At 41.4% G+C, this 20,101-nt stretch overlaps 1 protein-coding gene and 1 long non-coding RNA gene across 2 annotated transcripts in view; one reads left to right on the forward strand and one right to left on the reverse strand.

Annotated features, from left to right (window-relative positions):
- The window catches only part of LOC146635600 (uncharacterized), a 342,244-nt gene that overhangs the window by 58,657 nt on the left and 263,486 nt on the right, over nucleotides 1-20,101 (forward strand). The window lies entirely within an intron of this gene.
- coro2ab (coronin 2Ab) lies at nucleotides 1,404-6,662 on the reverse strand. Its single transcript, XM_085350595.1, has 14 exons — nucleotides 6,637-6,662; nucleotides 6,207-6,407; nucleotides 5,985-6,101; nucleotides 5,701-5,850; nucleotides 5,191-5,391; nucleotides 5,005-5,121; nucleotides 4,534-4,638; nucleotides 4,334-4,430; nucleotides 2,904-3,019; nucleotides 2,736-2,826; nucleotides 2,487-2,641; nucleotides 1,696-1,863; nucleotides 1,547-1,615; nucleotides 1,404-1,469 (listed from the first exon to the last, which is right to left on the reverse strand). The coding sequence occupies exons 2-14, from the start codon at nucleotides 6,405-6,407 to the stop codon at nucleotides 1,404-1,406; spliced, it is 1,653 nt and encodes a 550-aa protein (XP_085206721.1). The 5' UTR covers nucleotides 6,637-6,662.

Here is a 20,101-nt window from a genome sequence, read left to right on the forward strand (position 1 = left end):
TGCCAGCATGCAACAGTATAGAGGATAGCACTGACCTGATACAACAAGATAACATTAATTAGTACGGATAGTGAAAACTTCTGTTTATGTTTGTTAGCCACTTGGCTATGATAGTAAACAGTAGACACTGATGTAGCTGACTGAATTTTTTGGCCAATTTTTTAGCACAATTGCAGTTGTGCGGACATATACACAGTGGACCAAATGGTTCTGTGACAAGAACCCCACAGGCTGAAATGCAGAGCAAAACCATAACAGAGCCGCCCCATGTTCTTCTATAGATCAGATTCATGACTCCATCAGATCTGTTTTCACTGATTGTTCAGTCCAGTTCTGATTTTTGTCCCTCAGCCTTTTCTCATCTTTGACGTTCTGTGTCAGGTCTGTGCTGGATTTTAAAACATTTATTTCCGCAAGCTGATGTGACGTCACAGATCAATCAACTTTAAATATGAAACACGATTAAGTCAGAAAACTGCAGTTCCTCTAATGGCCACTGGAGTGAGTCACTCATCACAAACTTTAAAGCAGAAACAAGAACATTTACAGCCTGGTGCGAAACACATTTTTGGTCTTCATAGCTAAATTTCCGGCACACGGGAGCTGTGTGTGTGCTGATCTGGAACATAATATTACATAATGTAATTACCTGACTAATGATATGGCTCTATGTGTGTTGCAGACCACCCAAAACAAATAGTGCTTCAGTTTTGTTGAGGGAAACACTCATATTTTATTGGTCTTACATTCATTTTAATGAGTATTCAATGAAACCACAGGACTGAGGCTTCAAAGAGTCCAGAAACCCTGGGTGACTACATCAAACATTTTCATGCAGTCCAGTTCCAAACTTCATTCAACATTTTTTGCACACTCACACTGTTTTTCATGAGTTTTGCGATTTATGCATTTTAGCTCTTTTGGCCTACCAAAACAGCAAGGTCATGTATCTTACCCTTGAAATTAGTTTGCAAACTGCTAACAAGAAGATCTGTGTCCTTCTGCCCCTTCCATTGTTTCCAACCTGCTTGCACCAGTAAAAGTCACTAGAGCAGGTGGTGTGTGTCTGCTGCCTGACATCACTGCACCTTGCATGTGGTCATAATTACACTTAGCTCCATAAGTATTTGGACAGCTTTAATTCAAGAGTTTTAAGAAATTAGCATTTTTGCATCCCATCATCCCAGACGCAGGGTTTCTTATATTCGATGGTGACCATTGTGTTTCAGGTAGTTTGTGAAGTATGAAGGAAAATAGTCTCTGCTCCCAAATAAACCATTTTCAGGAATTTTAGGAAAACAAGAGTTGTGGCTTCAACTACAAAGTCCAGTCTGTGGAGGATAACTCCGCTGTCTGTGGGTCACGCTGTCTCTGTAAGCCCCTCCTACACAGCAGGGTCTGAATCAGAAGGTCGCTCTCATGTTCTTTCTGGTGTTTTTGATATCCTGCTCCAGCTGAGCAATTTTCATCTGCAGAACGTAAAAACACAAAAATATAAAAAAGTATCTGACAAGAAATTCTGATAACGTACTGTTTGTGAACTCACGTCTTTCTGATGGAGCTCCTCCTTCATGCCTCTGATCTCATCCTGCTGCTTGTAAAATGCCTGGAGTAGCTGAAACAGAAAAAACTAGGACTGAGTTTGTGTGCAAGAGAAGGAGACACTCTTCTGAAGTGTTTTATTATTTATCCAACCTCACACTCGGTCATTGGTGGCGGTCTCTCAGCAGGCTCGCAGCAGTGCGGGGTGCAGCAGTATGTCCACAGTGGGACCTGGGTCTCGTCTGGCTGCCACCCCAACAGATCGCTCAGATCTTTGGGATATTTGGCATCCTGATAGGACAGCTGCTCCTCCAGAAAAACCTCAACAGAGAACAGCAACAAAAGTATCAGAGAACTACTCTCCAAAAAAGGCTCAGGTCTCAGGTCAGTTTCGAAGGATGTGACGGTTACTGTAGCAAAACATATTTCCTAGTTTGTCTAAAGGAAACAGAAGTTTCTAAAAAGAGTACGGTGGCATGAAAAAGCATTTCCCCTCTTTCCCAGTTTCCTGTTTTTTGTAGGTTTGTCACATTTAAATGTTTCAGATCATCAAACAAATTTAAATATTAGGCAAACATAACACAAGTAAACACAAAATGCCGTTTCTATATGAAGGTGTTTATTATTAAAGGGAAAAAATCCAAACCTACATGGCCCTGTGTGAAAAGGTGATTGCCCCCTAAACCTAATAACCTGTTGGGCCATACTTAGCAGCAACAACACCAATCAAGTATTTACAATAACTGGTGATCTTTACAGATATTTTTACAGCCTTTTACTGTTACAAATTTAAGTGTGAAAAAACATACTAAAAAACAGGAAACAAGATAGGGACCAAGCACTTTTTCACACAACTGTGTACCACTTTAAAATCAAGAAAAGGCACCCCAGATTGGTATATTTTACCCTGCAATGTCAGGTAAAATAACCAGATCACACTTTACCTCCTCTATAAAGTCTTGGCCTATCTCTGTCACTGCAGCCGGGCTGCTCTGAAACCTGAGGGAGCTAAGCTGCCTCACCAGCCCCTTCTCAGCTGGGGTTTCTGGGTAAGGGTTGGGTACTCGAGGGTCTGGCTTCAGGGACATCAGCACTGGGCCTGGTGAGGAAATGTAAGAGATCAGTGATAAACTGAATGATCTATAGAGAGTAAATATCTTTAGTGTACCTGATGGCCCAGCTAGGTTACAGACCTCTGTTGACCCCCAACAGCCACTCCTGAGCGGTCATGGCTGCCTGGTTTCCAGCTGTCATTGGGTACAGATCCTCTTGAAAAATTCCTGACTGGAAGGAACAAGAAAAAAACTGGACCAATACTTCTTGTACTCTGATTATACTCAAGATAAGTACATCATCCCAACCTCTTTGCGTGGTATGATCATGGACAGTGGTTCCACCAGGTCTTTGATGGCAATCAGGCGATAAAACCGGAAAATCTCACAGGCGGTCACATCTAGGCCACGCTTTGGCATCACCCCTGGAGTGAGTCAGACGTCAAAACACATTTTAGTCCTGTGTCATAAAGTATTGTGGATATTCTAAAAGTGACACTAAACTCTTTGCCTTTTTCTATTATTACAACATGAAAGTCTAGACTTTAAAAAACGACAACATCAATATTTAAAGGTTGGTGAGAGGGTGGTGGAGCAAGGCATGGGTTTTTCAGGCAGAAGACTGGTCCTGTATAGAATGCCTTAACAGTCTTGCAACCAGACATAAGACAGTTTCAGAAATGTAGGATGACCAACAGGCATGAAAAGACGACGATTGACCAACATTTGTTGAGTTGTTGGGGCAGAAGCTTGGTTCTTGGTGTCTTCCATCTGTTAACATGACCGCAGGATGTAGCATTGAAACAGTGAAGGAAATTATCCATCAAAGTCGACATTTAAGTCAAGTTTGTTAGATCAGCATCAAAGTGCCTGTGAATGAACTTAGACAAGCTTTCTTAAAATTGTGTCGGTACCTTGAAATGAGTATAGGTATAGATGATGAGTTGGATACAAAGTTTTAGGTTTGTTAAAAACTGCAACCAAATCACTGTTACATTCACTTCAAGAGGATCACAATGCTCTATGATTTTTTTCATATCCAATCAAAGAACCAATATCCTTGAATATCTGATAGTTATAATAACAACATGGAACCAATTTAATGTTTGTGAGAGAGTAAAAGAGACAAGCATGTTTGATCTGCTTTGATGATTTACCCAAGTTTGACTCAAACAGCATTTTGGGTAAAAATCCAAAGGGTCATGTCACCATGTGATTAGATGTCTGGTCAGAAGAAGTCATGGAAACTCAAAACTCTCTTATTTACCTACATTTTGATACCAGGCTCACCTGATTCCCAATTGTCATAGTATGAAGCCAGAATTTGCATGACTTCATGATAAGTTGGAAAAGGAGGAATATCTATCGATTCGCTGATTTTCTTCCACTTATCTGAGTGGGGTCGCTGGCCCCATCTTGTTCTGGTTCTACCTGATGAGCAGGTCTTACTCCGGGGTCTCCACCCAGTTGGGCATGCCCAGAGTTCAACATGGAGGAGCAGCTGTTCTACTCTTTATGTTTGAGCTCCTCACCTTAGCTCTTAGGGAGAGTCGACCTACTCTTTTATTTTGTGACATTTTATGACTTTCCTCTGTAGGACGGCATTTTATGACTTTCCTCTTTTGGTCATTACCCAGATTTCATGACTGTAGGTGAGAGCTGGAACAAAGCTGGACTGGCAGCTGTATAAATTATGTCATTTACTAGCTAACACACTTGTGTGTGTGTGTTGGTCTCACCAAGTCCTTTTTGTGGCAGCAGGGACCTGTACTCAGTCAGGTAGCTGATGTAAGGTTTTTCAGCACTTAGTTCATAGTACCGGATGTTTCCATCACCCTACAAGCATAAATACAACATATACAGTGGTGCTAAACCTCCTTGATGATGGTTACTCAAATTTAACGGCACATTTTGCCACAAGCAGTTTATGTTTTTTGACCTTTCCAGCCAGATACAACATGTGTGTGTCTGGGTCATAAAACGGGAAGAGTACTCCAGCTGACCCATCCAGATCTTCTTCATATAAGGGTTCAGATAAGTCATCCTGCATGAAAACACATATGGGAATGAATGTAGAGCAAATTGTAAAGGGAAAAAAAAATCAAGTTAAAATATGCAAAAGTTGCTCAATTGAGATATACAGTTATATAATTAATTCTCCAGTGAGATTCTCTTAAATCATTTCACAAGAAAGCAGTTTTTATTATCAGCTGTTTAATTTTATATGTTTATTATATATTTATTTGTTTTTGTCTATGTGCCTCATTTTCAGCAATCTCTTTTTTAATCATGTCTTACGACCCAAGTATTCTTACTCCTAGAAAATGCTGGTAATTGGATTCAGGTTTAAGAACAAGCACAGCTTAGATTAAGTTTCAGATTACAGTTGAAAGGAAAAAAACTATCTTACAGGGTCCCACAGGACGATCTGCCGGTGGTTCCAAGATGAGCTGCCAGTGGACAGAAGCAACTTCAACCCCCCGATGTATAAAACTTTGTTGGCCTTGTGTGAGCTACTGCTTGATACCTGCAGAAGTATCAGTTACCTTCCTGGCAATTTTCTGTCAGGACTCGCATTCAGATACAATAATCATACCTGTAAAATCTTTCCTGTCCGAGGGTCCAGGACTCGAACGTGTCTGTCTTTGCATGTGACTGCCAGCCTGCTGCCATCACTGTTGAAGCTGACTGAAAGCAGCAGTGCCTCAGATGGGTAGCGGTGGTGGATGGGCATCAGCACCACCCGAACTGGATACCTGATAACTGCACCAGCCTGGGATACATCCCAGAGAAGGACCTGGAGCAGTAAGTGAGACAAATTCACATCTGTTTTGCAGCCTAAATGCACTGGAATTACTGATTGTAGAGTGTAGCTCTTTAACATTTGGTTCTCTTGTGTTGATACTTTCTTTACTGGTTCAATCTTGTAAGGTGTCTATTATAGAAAAGTTTTATGCCAACCATTGGCTTTTTCTCTAAGATTTCTGTGCATTATGTTCATAAGATATATTGAAGGAAGTTGAATACAACACAAAAGCAAAGACGGTTTCTTTTAACAAAAATACGGTACTCATTTAAGCCAGAATGTTATATGATTGGCACTGACCTTGTAGTCATAGGCAGCACTTAGCAGAAGGTTCTCAGCAGTTGGATGCCACTCAATTAGCCCCACTCTTCTGGAGTGGCCAATCAGGGTTTTCCTGGCCTTGGTGAGGTTCTGTTGGACTCCACAGACTGGGATATCCCAGATCTTCACCTGAATACATGCACAGGACCAAAGTGTATGTGCTGTACACTAAACGTTATATAATTCCCAATAATTTAACCCCATCCTTATCCTAAATCGAATTCCAAAGTTAATCCTAGTTAGTCGTTAACTAACTGCCATACAGTGCAGTCCTCTGAGCATGAGGCGATGCAGTAATCATCGAATGGATTCCACTTGACGTCCAGGACTCTGCCGCTGTGGCCACAAACCCTCGGATGCTGAGGATCTACTCTGCCTGTCTGAGAGAGAGAACATGAAACAATTTTAAAAATTTAGGTTTCCCCATTTTTTTTATCCTTTATTATGTTAATTCAGAGGAAATTAAATTAAAAAGGCCTATGTACATGATGGATGGGCAGGACTAAAAAGGACCCGCCTCCCGCGCACTCAGTCACCACAGCGATGAAGCAGGGATTGGCTGAGCAGTAGTGGTTGTCGTGGACACTACGCGTGATTGGCACCCCGTCGTAGCTGTGCTCCTTGGTGGCAGACTTTCCAAAAATGTGACGAAACTTTGAGCAGCGAAAGGATGATCGCCATGACATCTGGTGGACAAGAGTACAGTAGCATCAAGCTTAGAGGAGTTTAAGTTTTGGTGCAGATTTATATCAAGAAATCAGAAAATGGGGGGAAATCTAATGGGGTATGTTAGATTAATGTTAATCATTGAAGGATTAATCCTTGACTAGATTAAAGTTAGGGGAAGTTAGGATAATGTTTAAGGTTAGGATAAATACAGGCTAATTTTGGGTCAAGCGAATACTTAAGATGAACCTAAGCGAAGGTCCCCGTGTCTCTGGTTGGCTCACACTGGCTACAGGTTTTGTTGTTGTTGTTCTTTTTTGTTTTTGTTTTACTTTGTCTCTCCTCCTCCTCTCTGCCTGGGTGGAGCTCGTTACGGGCTCTCGCTATTGGCCCACGCACCTGTGTGATTGTCTCCACCTGCTGCTGATCTGGCTGATTTCCCCAGCTGCTATTTAAGGCAGTGGCACAGAGCAGCTCACCACTGGAATGTTGAACCGCCTGAGTTTGTGCTCTCGCCATTTTCAAAAGAATCCACTGTGTGTATTTTGTTGTGGAACTAACGTTGAATTCTGTTGAAGAACGTTCAACTAACATTGAAGAGGAAGCGTGTGTGTGTGGATCCCCCCCCCCCCTTCTCTCCCTGGAGCCCTGGACCCCCCCTCCCAACTCACTGTACATATATAGCACTGAGGTGATCCCTGTTGTAAATAAATAATCTCCTTTTGTTCTCATAGAAAGAACTGACTGCGCGTGAGTCCGTCCAGTAGCCATGACACTAAGTTGTGGTTCAAGTTAGGTTTAATTTAATGTTCGTATTAATCTTGGCTTTAACCAAAGCTTTGATTTAAGATTAGGATAAAGATGTACCCTAATAAATTAAGGTTAAAATCAGATTGAAAGGAAGGAATTGTTTGGATACAAAAAACTTAGAGTGAGATTAGTTTTAGGCCATGTGAAGATCAGAGTAAGTGTAAATTACTGTGCTGCTCTTTTTCTTGACTTGTCAAAGGCTTTTGATACAGTTAAGCATGCTATTTTATTAAATAGACTAAACAATATTGGTCTATCTGTAAATGCTCTAAGCTGGTTTTCAAATTACTTGTCAGCAAGAAAACAGTGTGTCCATGCTGCTGGGTCTTCTTCCTCTTTTCTCTCAGTATCCAAAGGAGTTCCGCAGGGCTCCATATTAGGGCCATTGCTATTTTCTCTTTACATAAACAACCTTTGTGATAATTTGTCAAATGCAGCCTTCCATCTTTATGCAGATGATACAATTATTTATTGTTCATCCCCTTAAGTAGCACAAACCCTGCAATTTCTGCAGTCTGCCTTTGATCATGTTCAGTCCCATTTAACTCAACTTAAGTTGGTGTTAAATCCAGAGAAATCCAAGTTCATGTTATTATCAAATGGCAAAAAGTTGTTAGCTACGTCTCCTAAGATTAAAACAATTCAAGGAACTGAAATTGAAATGGTCACATCTTACAAGTATCTAGGGATCATTATAGATCAGAATTTGTCATTTAAGACTCACATTCAAAGGCTTGTGTCGAAGTTAAAACTAGGTTACTTTTTTAGAAATCAATCCTGTTTCTCCCTCCAAGTGAGAAAACACTTGATTCATGCAACTTTTTTACCTTTATTGGATTATGGTGACCTGCTTTTTATGAATGCACCTGCCCACTACCTAAAGAGGTTGGATACTGTGTACCATTGTGCTTTACGTTTTGTTACTGGCTGTGGAAATCGTGTACATCATTGTTCTTTGCATATTCGCAGACTCTCCCATTGGTTGATCTTTATCTATAAATCTCTCCTTGGGCTGGTTCCATCTTATTTATATGTTTATATGTGTAAAAACCACAACCAATACAGCCTTCGTTCTCACAATATCATACAATTGATTGTCCCAAAACTCAGAACAGAATTGGGGAAAAATGCTTTTAAATACGCTGTCCCTGCTTCCTGGAATAATCTGCAGAAGGAACTGAAATTATCAGAATTGGTTTGGAAGAGTTTAAGTCTGTCTTAAAGGAACGAGAGAATAACTCTTTTACTCAGTGTGATTGTTTTTAATGTCACTCTTAATTTGATATGTTATTGTATATTTTTCACGTTGGTATGGGATATTGTATTTGTTTTAAATGTTATATACTTATGTGGTATGTGTATTTTGACTTTTGTTGCCATGATGCCAGGTCTCTCTTGGAAATGATATTTTTAATCTCAATGAGATGTTTTACCTGGATAAATAAAGGACTAATAAATAAGAAGATAAGCTAACTGAGTGTAAGATAATAACCTCACAATATGAAGCCTTTCAGGTAAAAAACATTGAGCAGCCTATTGTTCATTTTCAGACAGTTGTAATGTCTTCTGAAGCAATGGAGAAACGACTGCATGTGTTTGTTTTGGAAAGAGCTTCAGAACCTCAGCAGCTGCATTATTGGCTCTAATCAATAATGCAATTTGCTGTTATTAATGGCTTTCATAATCTTATCAATAATAAATCAGTTTCTTCAATAAATGATCCTAATCATTTACTCACTCACACACACACACACACACACACACACACACACACACACACACACACACACACACACACACACACACACAGTGATATATCCATCCTCCAAGACAGCTTATTCGTCTCTATTAAATATTTATTGGCTACACACACACACTTCCTGTTGTTACAAACTCCCCTAACCTGACCTTTGACCTTTACTGTGGCTGAGACAGATCACCTTACTGTCGAGTGAGGAGAAGGAAAGAAATAGTAAAGGAAAAAGAAGATGATAATCAAAGGGGAATTTTAAAAAAATAAAATTTACAATAAATGAAATCAAAGCACAGTTTAAGTGTTTTGTTTTTTTTATTTCAATTCGACTAAGTGTACCTGTAATAAACATTGTACATTATCAGTGGCAGAATGTGATTTAAATACTTTAAATCTACTTGTACTAATTTGAACTCTACTTTTTTTACGTGCCATACTTGTTGGTGCCAGATACAGTGGAGCAAAAAAGTATTTAGTCAGCCACCGATTGTGCAAGTTCCCCCACCTAAAATGATGACAGAGGTCAGTAATTTGCACCAGAGGTACACTTCAACTGTGAGAGACAGAATGTGAAAAAAAAATCCATGAATTCACATGGTAGGATTTGTAAAGAATTTATTCTTAAATCTGGGTGGAAAATAAGTATTTGGTCACCTCAAACAAGGAAAATCTCTGGCTCTCACAGACCTGTAACGTCCTCTGTAAGAAGCTTTTCTGTCCCCCACTCGTTACCTGTATGAATGGCACCTGTTTGAACTCATCATCTGTATAAAAGACACCTGTCCACAGCCTCAAACAGTCAGACTCCAAACTCCGCCATGGCCAAGACCAAAGAGCTTTCGAAGGACACCAGGAAAAGTATTGTAGACCTGCACCAGACTGGGAAGAGTGAATCTACAATAGGCAAGCAGCTTGGTGTGAAAAAATCAACTGTGGGAGCAATCATCAGAAAATGGAAGACATACAAGACCACTGATAATCTCCCTCGATCTGGGGCTCCACGCAAGATCTCATCCCGTGGGGTCAAAATGATCATGAGAACGGTGAGCAAAGATCCCAGAACCACACGGGGGGACCTGGTGAATGACCTGCAGAGAGCTGGGACCAAAGTAACAAAGGTCACCATCAGTAACACACTACAACGGCAGGGAATCAAATCCCGCAGTGCCAGACGTGTTCCGCTGCTGAAGCCAGTGCATGTCCAGGCCCGTCTGAAGTTTGCCAGAGAGCACATGGATGATACAGCAGAGGATTGGGAGAATGTCATGTGGTCAGATGAAACCAAAGTAGAACTTTTTGGTATAAACTCAACTCGTCGTGTTTGGAGGAAGAAGAATACTGAGTTGCATCCCAAGAACACCATACCTACTGTGAAGCATGGGGGTGGAAACATCATGCTATGGGGCTGTTTTTCTGCCAAGGGGACAGGACGACTGATCCGTGTTAAGGACAGAATGAATGGGGCCATGTATCGTGAGATTTTGAGCCAAAACCTCCTTCCATCAGTGAGAACTTTGAAGATGAAACGAGGCTGGGTCTTCCAACATGACAATGATCCAAAACACACCGCCCGGGCAACAAAGGAGTGGCTCCGTAAGAAGCATTTGAAAGTCCTGGAGTGGCCTAGCCAGTCTCCAGACCTCAACCCCATAGAAAATCTGTGGCGGGAGTTGAAAGTCCGTGTTGCTCGGCGACAGCCCCAAAACATCACTGCTCTCGAGAAGATCTGCATGGAGGAATGGGCCAAAATACCAGCTACTGTGTGTGCAAACCTGGTAAAGACCTATAGTAAACGTTTGACCTCTGTTATTGCCAACAAAGGTTATGTTACAAAGTATTGAGTTGTATTTTTGTTATTGACCAAATACTTATTTTCCACCCTGATTTACGAATAAATTCTTTACAAATCCTACCATGTGGATTCATGGATTTTTTTTTTCACATTCTGTCTCTCACAGTTGAAGTGTACCTCTGGTGCAAATTACTGACCTCTGTCATCATTTTAAGTGGGGGAACTTGCACAATCGGTGGCTGACTAAATACTTTTTTGCCCCACTGTAGGCTGATCTGGGATTTTACCACACAACCATCTTCAGTGTTTACAGAGAATGGTCTGACAAAGAGAAAATATCCACTGGATGGCTGTTCGCTGAGTGAAAATACCTTGTTGATGTCAAAGGTCAGTTGAGGTTAGACTGTTTTGAGCTGATAGGAAGGCAGCAGTAACTAAAACAACCTCTTGCTACAACCAAGGTATGCAGAAGAGCATCTCTGAATGCACAACACTTTGAACCATGAGGCAGATGGGCTAAAGCGATAGAAGACCACACCAGGTGTCACTCCTGTCAGCTAGAAACAGGAATCTGATTGTCATACGATCACTGATTTTCATACATATATTAAAAAAGAATATATAACAATGATGAAATCACAGTGGTTTCTTAGTTAGAACTTTTATAGCCTTGTATAAAATTGTAAAATTATGAGGTTGTGTAGTTTTTATTGGTTTGAGCGAACAACACTTCAGAAGAATGATGACTCTTTGGTATGCCCAACTCTCAGGCTGGAAACCACTCAACTGGCACCTCATGTTGGAGCAAGGCTAAATACAACAGCTACTGAAAATGAAAAGCCCAAAACAAAGCAAAACAAAAGTCCCAAAGTAACAGTCCTACAGGGGACTGGGACCCTGGATCCTGGATGAAAGTCAAGATTTTATGTCTTTTAATAATTCCAATAAAAGTTTTGCATAAATGGTATGCAAAAATGTGGCTTAATTTAAATTAAGAGTAAATTAAATCTAGTAAGATAAATCTAAAATTGGTTTATTCTTATCACAGGAGAGAGAGAGCTTGGGTTTAATCAAGGCCATGAAGGCTGGGATGAGGTTCAATTAATCCTAAAATGAAGACAGGTCAAAATTAGGTTCAGCTTAACATTAGGAAAGATTATGTTTAGGTTTGATTAAGCGTATGGATTGTTCAGATAAGGTTAGGTAAAGTTTAGGTTCATCCTGAGGTTAGGAAAGATTAGATTCAGTTTCAGTTAAGGTTTTCGAAAATGTTCATTTAAGGTTAGACTAAAAATAAGATTAAGGTAAAACAAATAATGCTTGATAGCCTTTCACGAATGATCTTTTAAGAAAGGCATACAATCTTCCCTGAAAAATATCATTTGAATGAATGAATATGGTCTTACCTTGAATTCAGTTACTTAGGAATCACTGGGATCTCTTTCTGCTAAAAACATAAACTGTTATTATTAATAACACTGCTACCAGTTTTGTGACTTCCACTTCTTCTGCAGTACCTTTTATTAGAGGTACTATAACTGTGATACAAATAAGTTTTTTTAAACCTGCTCCCTCCGTGTCTACAGCTGAGCTGATCTGCATCCACCTCTCTGTGTGTTTCCGTGTGTGGGTTCACTCCTGATCCATGACGTCTAGCCTCTGCTCCCGTATTAGCCAAGCTGTTTATGCACGGCTGCACACACACAAACACACCTCTACAATCCGATACGACCAGCGTAGTTGCACGCACTCACATTCTAATGCAGCTCCAAGAGCTAAGACAATAACATATTTCAAATCTACTGGAGAGTTGGGACAGTGTAAAAAATATATTTTACCTTAGAACTTGGTGAGCCTAACAAATACCATTCGAATTTCTTATGACTATAGTTATGATTAAGACACTCCTGTTCTAATTTGTAGTCATTTGCATTATGTTAAATGCTGGGGTAGATCACCCCTACATCCAACATCCATCCATCCATAGTCTCCTTCCACTTATCCAAGTCCAGGTCTTGGGTACAGCTGTCTCAGCAGACATCAAGACCCTGTCCCTGGTGACGACCTCTAACTCTTCTGGAGGGACTACAAAGCCAGCTGAAAAATATAACCTCTGCAGTAGAACATGTCGATACCCAACATCCACAATGACGGCGAAACAACTAGTAGCTCAGTGTTCCAACATTCGAAAGAAGGGACTGCTCTCACAGCTAGAGATTGACGAGGTACAACACAAATGCTACGGCAAGGAGGAGTCAGGACGCCAGGTCAGGGGGGAGATATCATCACCCCCACCCGAGATTGGGTACATAGCCCCAAGTGCGATAGGAGAAGGATCGTTGAGTGCGAGAGGAACTGACCTGAAAAATAGGATAATGGCCAAGCTTGAAACCTGGATCCCACGTAGCCGGTTACCAAGATTACGTGAAGTACCCTCAGAAGGTCTGCTAGATGATGTTAATGCAGCACTACGGGCAATACCTACAACCACGATTACCGACACTAACAAGCTGATCTACAATACGGCAACAGTGATCAGTGAGATGCTTGGCTACAAGTTGAACAGCGACAAGGGGCAGTACCCTCCATGGAGAAGGAGGCTAGAGGGCAAGATCAAAGTAGCACGGAGGGAGGTTAGCCAACTAACGGAGTTGCAGAAAGGTGCGACAAATAAGGTGCCTAAGAAATACAGCAAGCTGTCCATACCTGAGGCCTTGGAAACTGCCAAGCAAAGACTCACAGCCTTGGCCAGCCGCTTGAGGAGGTACACCAGAGAGATAGAAGGCAGGAGAATAAACCAGCTGTTCTCCACAGAACCAGCAAAGGTGTACTCTCAGTGGCAAGGGAACAATAAGAGAACAGCACCACCAAGGCTGGAGACGGAGCAATACTGGAAGAGCATATGGGAGAAGGATGCAACCCATAACGGCAATGCTCAGTGGCTAGAGGATCTGAGGGCTGACCACAGCGACCTCCCTGAACAGGGTCCAGTAACCATCACAGTGGCAGATATCCAAGAAAGGGTCTCCAGTATGAAGAGTTGGACAGCACCAGGGCCCGACATGGTTCACGCCTACTGGCTGAAGAAGCTGACTGCACTCCACGAGCGTCTGGCAGCACAAATGAACCAGCTGCTAGTTAACAAGAGACACCCGGAATGGCTAACTGAAGGCCGGACGGTCCTGATCCCCAAGGACCCCAAGAAGGGACCGGTCCCCCCCCTCCAACTACCGACCAATAACCTGCCTCAGTACTACATGGAAGCTCCTGTCAGGCATCATATCGGCTAAGATGAACAGGCACATGGGTCAATACATGAGCGGGACACAGAAAGGAATTGGCAAGAATACCAGAGGCGCAAAACACCAGCTACTGGTAGACAGAACAATCAGCCGAGACTGCAAGACCAGACTGACCAACCTGTGCACTGCCTGGATTGATTACAAGAAGGCCTATGACTCAATGCCCCACAGCTGGATACTGGAATGCCTAGAATTGTACAAGATCAATGGGACCCTAAGAGCCTTCATCAGGAACTCAATGGGGATGTGGCGTACAACACTAGAGGCCAACTCCAAGCCCATAGCACAAGTCACCATCAAGTGCGGGATCTACCAAGGAGATGCTCTGTCCCCACTGCTGTTCTGCATAGGCCTGAACCCCCTCAGTGAGATCATTAACAAGACTGGCTACGGATACCGACTACGGAACGGAGCAGTTGTCAGCCACCTCCTGTACATGGATGACATCAAGCTGTATGCCAAGAGTGAACGAGACATCGATTCACTGATCCACACTACCAGGCTATACAGCAATGACATTGGAATGTCGTTCGGACTGGAGAAGTGTAGTCGGATGGTAACAAAGAGAGGGAAGGTAGTCAGAACTGAGGGGATTGAACTACCAGAAGGCAACATTGCAGACATAGAGGACAGTTACAAGTACTTGGGGATCCCACAGGCAAATGGGAACCATGAAGAGGCCGCTAGAAAAGCTGCAACCACCAAGTACCTGCAGAGGGTCAGGCAAGTCCTGAGGAGTCAGCTGAATGGTAAGAACAAGATCCGGGCCATCAACACGTACGCCCTGCCCGTGATCAGGTACCCTGCTGGGGTAATAGGCTGGCCAAAGGAGGAGATAGAAGCCACTGACATAAAGACAAGAAAGCTCCTTACCATGCATGGAGGGTTTCACCCCAAATCCAGCACCCTGAGGCTGTACGCTAAGCGGAAGGAAGGGGGCCGGGGACTGGTGAGTGTCAGCACCACAGTCCAGGATGAGACAACGAACATCCAAGAATACATTAGGAAGATGGCCCCAACTGACCGAGTGCTCAGTGAATACCTCAGGCAGCAGAAACCCAAGAAAGAGGAGGGAGACGAGGAACCATCATGGAAGCACAGGCCCCTGCACGGTATGTACCACCGGCAGATAGAGGAGGTGGCTGATATCCAGAAATCCTACCAGTGGCTGGACAAAGCTGGACTGAAAGACAGCACAGAGGCACTAATCATGGCAGCACAAGAACAAGCTCTGAGCACAAGATCCATAGAGGCTGGGGTCTATCACACCAGGCAAGACCCCAGGTGCAGGCTGTGTAAAGATGCCCCAGAGACAATCCAGCACATAACAGCAGGGTGCAAGATGCTAGCAGGCAAGGCATACATGGAACGCCATAACCAAGTGGCCGGCATAGTGTACAGGAACATCTGTGCCGAGTATAACCTGGAAGTCCCGAGGTCAAAATGGGAGATGCCCCCAAGGGTGGTGGAGAATGACCGAGCTAAGATCCTGTGGGACTTCCAGATACAGACGGACAAAATGGTGGTGGCTAACCAACCGGACATAGTGGTGGTAGACAAACAGAAGAAGATGGCCGTAGTGATCGATGTAGCAGTTCCGAATGACAGCAATATCAGGAAGAAGGAACACGAGAAGCTGGAGAAATACCAAGGGCTCAGAGAAGAGCTCGAGAGGATGTGGAGGGTGAAGGTAACGGTGGTCCCCGTGGTAATCGGAGCACTAGGTGCGGTGACTCCCAAGCTAGGCGAGTGGCTCCAGCAGATCCCAGGAACAACATCGGAGATCTCTGTCCAGAAGAGCGCAGTCCTGGGAACAGCTAAGATACTGCGCAGGACCCTCAAGCTCCCAGGCCTCTGGTAGAGGACCCGAGCTTGAAGGATAAACCGCCCGCAGGGGCGTGCTGGGTGATAATTTATAAAACCTTAAACAACATGCCCACATTAAATTATCTCATATCTCAATGAATTATATGTATAAATTTGCATCTAAATATGTTGTTAGTCACTTATTTACTTATTTTCTTAATGATATCATGAACCATTAATAGTTCCTGAGTAATTACATGGTATAAAAATGTTGTCATTAATCACATTGTATGTGATTTTATTAAGCACTACTGAACGATTTTTATCTCTGCTTATAAATCTTTCCATTCTGCAACAGCAAAGCTTTGAGAGCCTGATAACATTATTACATCAGCACTTACCCTGTTGACCAGAACATCTATAACCTAAATTAGCAAACCTTCTATTTAAGTAGAGATTTATAGAAAGAGGCCTGGCTAAGAAGTTATGTCTTTGATCGATGAAAAGGATAATTTTAATTTCTTTATGATAGAACAAAGGAATGTAGAAATGACAAAAAATATTAAAGGCTTTGTTGTTTGCTTGTCCATATTCTTGTATTTTTGGATAGCTATTAATCAGTAAATAATTAAGCAGTCATTTCAAGTATTAAAAAGAAAACACCAGCTTAAATTAGAGCTTCACAAAAATCAGGAAGAGCTGTCGTTCATTGGGGGGAAACATAAAGGAGACTAATGATATCCAGTGGAGGTGTGGCAATGCTCATTTTTGTCTGTTGATTTTAAAGTAGAGCTAAATGTGGCTGTGTGTTTGTATAGGTGTTTGTTTATTTCCATGTTTCAACTTTTTTGATTTACTGGGTATGAGTATTTGTAGGTGAAAGACTGTTGTGTGTGGGAAGGGCACAGAGTGGAGGCCAGACAGGTGAGCCCATTTACATCCACTTATCAAGGGCCTGAATTTGGGGATACTAAAGGTTTATTTGAAATGTTATTTTTCCAGGGAGGAATGATTGTGCAGCATACATCTTTAAAAAGCAAGTATTGTTGGGGGGGCTTTTCCATCCATAGGAGGTCAAAAGTACAAAGCATCTGGATGGTGCACATCAGATGCTTTTGATAGACATCAGTATTCAACATGATTTCTTGAGGTAGAGAAATTAATTAATCTATTTGATAATTAGAAGTGGGTTGCATGAATAAGAATCTGAAAGGGAGCATGACAAAGAGCATTGATATTTAAAGCATGCAAAGTGAAGGCTGATTCTCAAAGCAGATGGGCGAGAAGATGATTGGACTAGAGCAGGGGTCGGCAACCTGCGGCTCTTTAGTCCTTATAGTGCGGCTCGGCGTGGTTTGGGAAAATAAATTAGAAGTATTTAGCTGAAGTGTATTTTATTTATGTTAGTTCTTTTTTAACGTGTAGTTCTAAATTGTTAGATTATTGTGATATTGAAATATAAAAATATACATCTCTTTATTGACCACTTTTCACACATGGTTGCTGTACGCATACAGCCGGCTGTAGCTTTGCAGCTCACAGCTCGACACACACCAACACAACAGCACAGATAGCACAGACGTTAAGCCGGTGAGGCGTGATTGCAGGTGCCGCTCAGGTGCGTCCGCATCCCCTGCAGCGGTGCTGCAGACCACGCCCCGCCACACACATTTATCAGGTAAAATACATATTTAGGCAGAATTTTGCAAATATCTATTTTTCTTTTTTAGCAGCATAGTTTTAGTTCAGCTGGGTGTCTTTCCTTTTGTTATATTTCTTTAAGAGTTCAAAATGTGTTAATTACATAAATAAAATGTAATTTTCTCTGTAGCACTTCATGGATTTCATAAGCAACACACCTTAGTTGCTCTGTGGATTCTTTTAAAAAGCAGTTAAAAACTTTTCTGTTCAAACAAGCCTTTTGTTGATCTACGTATTTTATATTCTTTACATTCTTTACATTTGATCTTTTACATTGTGTATAATGTCTATTGATTGTATTGTTTATTTTAATATTTGTGTACAGCGCTTTGTGACTGCCTGTCTGTGAAAAGCGCTTAATAAATAAACTTTACTTACTTTAGTTGTTCATACAAAGCATAAAGGTAAAAAAAAACAATATATACAGCGTTATCTGCATTTTAAATGTCAAAAAGTATTTGCGGCTCCCAGTGTTTTCTTTTGCGTGGAAACCGGGTCCAAGTGGCTCTTTGGGTGTTAAAGGTTGCTGACCCCTGGACTAGAGTAATGATGTCAGTACTGAGTTTGACAGCATGGGAAAGTGATAGTGGTGTAAAGCACTCCCTTATCAAACACACATTAACCCCTTTTATGCCCCTGAGCATTTTGACTGTCATTGCCTTACTTTTTGAAACATAATGAATGCAAGACCTAAAAACGGTGTACGGTCATGGTGACTTCACAAGTTAGACCCACCTTAAAGCAACTTCTGCTTTATTTTCTTTCTAGATGAGGATAATCTCATACTTGCAAGTGAGACTAAGCGGTAAATGAGGTGTCTGGAAAGTCAATCACTGCTGAGCAATCAATATTCACAAATTACTAAATTCCACTTTTAAATCAACCCCGGTGAACTTTGATTTCTCCCGTCACCACCAACTGGTCGGAGCACATAGCTGCCCCTCCCCGATCCTGGTTCTACTGGTGGTTTGACCTTAAGATGACAGTTGTTATGATTGGCAATATAGAAATAGATACAAACTGAACTAAAAATTGTTACATTTAATAAAATTCAGTTGTACTTAATTTGTATTAATTCTCAGTTCATTTCATTGACAGTTGGACAGCAATTAAAACTAAAGTTTGTCTGTTTAAGTAGAACTAGCTGAGCTGGTTTGGTGATATGGTTGTTTGTCGTCTGGTATTCATTCTCAGAATATCAAACTCACCTGGATTCTTGTATGACTGCAAACTTTAACTATCAGGAAAAATCTCTGAAAAAGTGAAAATGAAGCAGACACCACACCTATGGCTTTAAGCCTGATGCCCTCCAGATAAACACCTGCTGATGAAAACCAAGCACAAAAGGCTTCAATCAATTTTTTTTTTTATCAATGCATCTTTTTCTCTTGGTGGACTAATAATACAGTAGTACTGTGTGAAAGCATTGAGCTACCTGTAGTTTCTTTATGTTTAGCTAGGAAAAAGGGAAATATGTGCATTGAATTGTGTGCAAACGTACATGGAAATAGACGATATACTGCAAAAAGAGTTTGCACAACTCTAATGCTCTTGAACATCAACACAGCCTGCAATATAAATGTCTCCAAGTAGTGTTCAGGAATATCTCTTCAAGCTTCTTGAAAGACATTCAAATCTCTTTTTTTGCCTTTTGTCCTGTTCTTTGTCATCACACTGCATTGGTAGTGTGTTAGGAATAATTGGGCCTCATTTGGTAACAATTGCGTGGGAACGTTCTTATCCTGTGCAAGGAGTAAAACTAAAAATAGGCCACGACATAAAAATACTGTCAGATTTATGAAATTTTTGTTTTCACCCTCGTGCGTATGTCAATAAATCAGAATTGTTTGGAACCAACAGCCTTGTTGAATCTGTATACTGCCCCACAGCAATTTCTCTGTATACCGACACGTTTATTTCCAGGTGAAGCAAAGAAAGGGGTGAAATGAGAGACAAGATAAGACAAGAGATCATGGAATATGTTTCAATTGACAAATGCTTCATGGTCACAGCTGCAGTGATGCAGATGTCGCACCGGTCTGTTGTGGTGAAGACAGAGCTCAGTGTAAAAGTAAAGCTGTTGATTTACTGGTCGATACGTCCCCTGTGCTTTCCCTAAGTGATAGTATTTTGTTTTCCTTTATATGCCTTTTTAAAATATATAATTACAGGATCTGACCTACTTACTACTGTCACCAAGTGCTTGCTCATAGGGGGTTGTCTGCTTGTTGTTGTTTTTTCTCCACTCTGTTTTATAGGCTCTTTACCTTTCAATATAAAGCGTGTAAAGTATAAAGTGCCTTAAAAGGTTATTTTTGGCAATATGGAAATAAAATGAAATAAAATTTTTAAAAATTGAATTCAATTGATTTGTATTAACTCTCAACTCATCACACTGACAGTTTGTTAATAACTAAAACTAAAGTTTTTCTGTTTAAGTAGAACTAGCTGAGCTGGTTTGGTGATATGGTTGTTTGTCGTCTAGTATTCATTCTTAGAGTATCAAACTCATCTGGATTCATGTCTGACTGCATACTTTAACTATCGGGA

The sequence above is a fragment of the Diplotaxodon limnothrissa genome, linkage group LG3 (genome assembly GCF_057381915.1).
Source record: "Diplotaxodon limnothrissa isolate DT_005_m linkage group LG3, D_limnothrissa_male_GT1.1, whole genome shotgun sequence".
Taxonomy (NCBI): domain Eukaryota; kingdom Metazoa; phylum Chordata; class Actinopteri; order Cichliformes; family Cichlidae; genus Diplotaxodon; species Diplotaxodon limnothrissa.

Excerpts from the sequence above, each read along its gene's own strand:
- coro2ab (XM_085350595.1), bottom strand. The coding sequence starts at position 6,407 with ATGTCATGGCGATCATCCTTTCGCTGCTCAAAGTTTCGTCACATTTTT. Across the intron at positions 6,102-6,206 it reads TAGTCCTGCCCATCCATCAT|ACAGGCAGAGTAGATCCTCA; the intron begins GTACATAGGCCT and ends TCTCTCTCTCAG. Across the intron at positions 2,827-2,903 it reads TGATCATACCACGCAAAGAG|TCAGGAATTTTTCAAGAGGA; the intron begins GTTGGGATGATG and ends TGTTCCTTCCAG.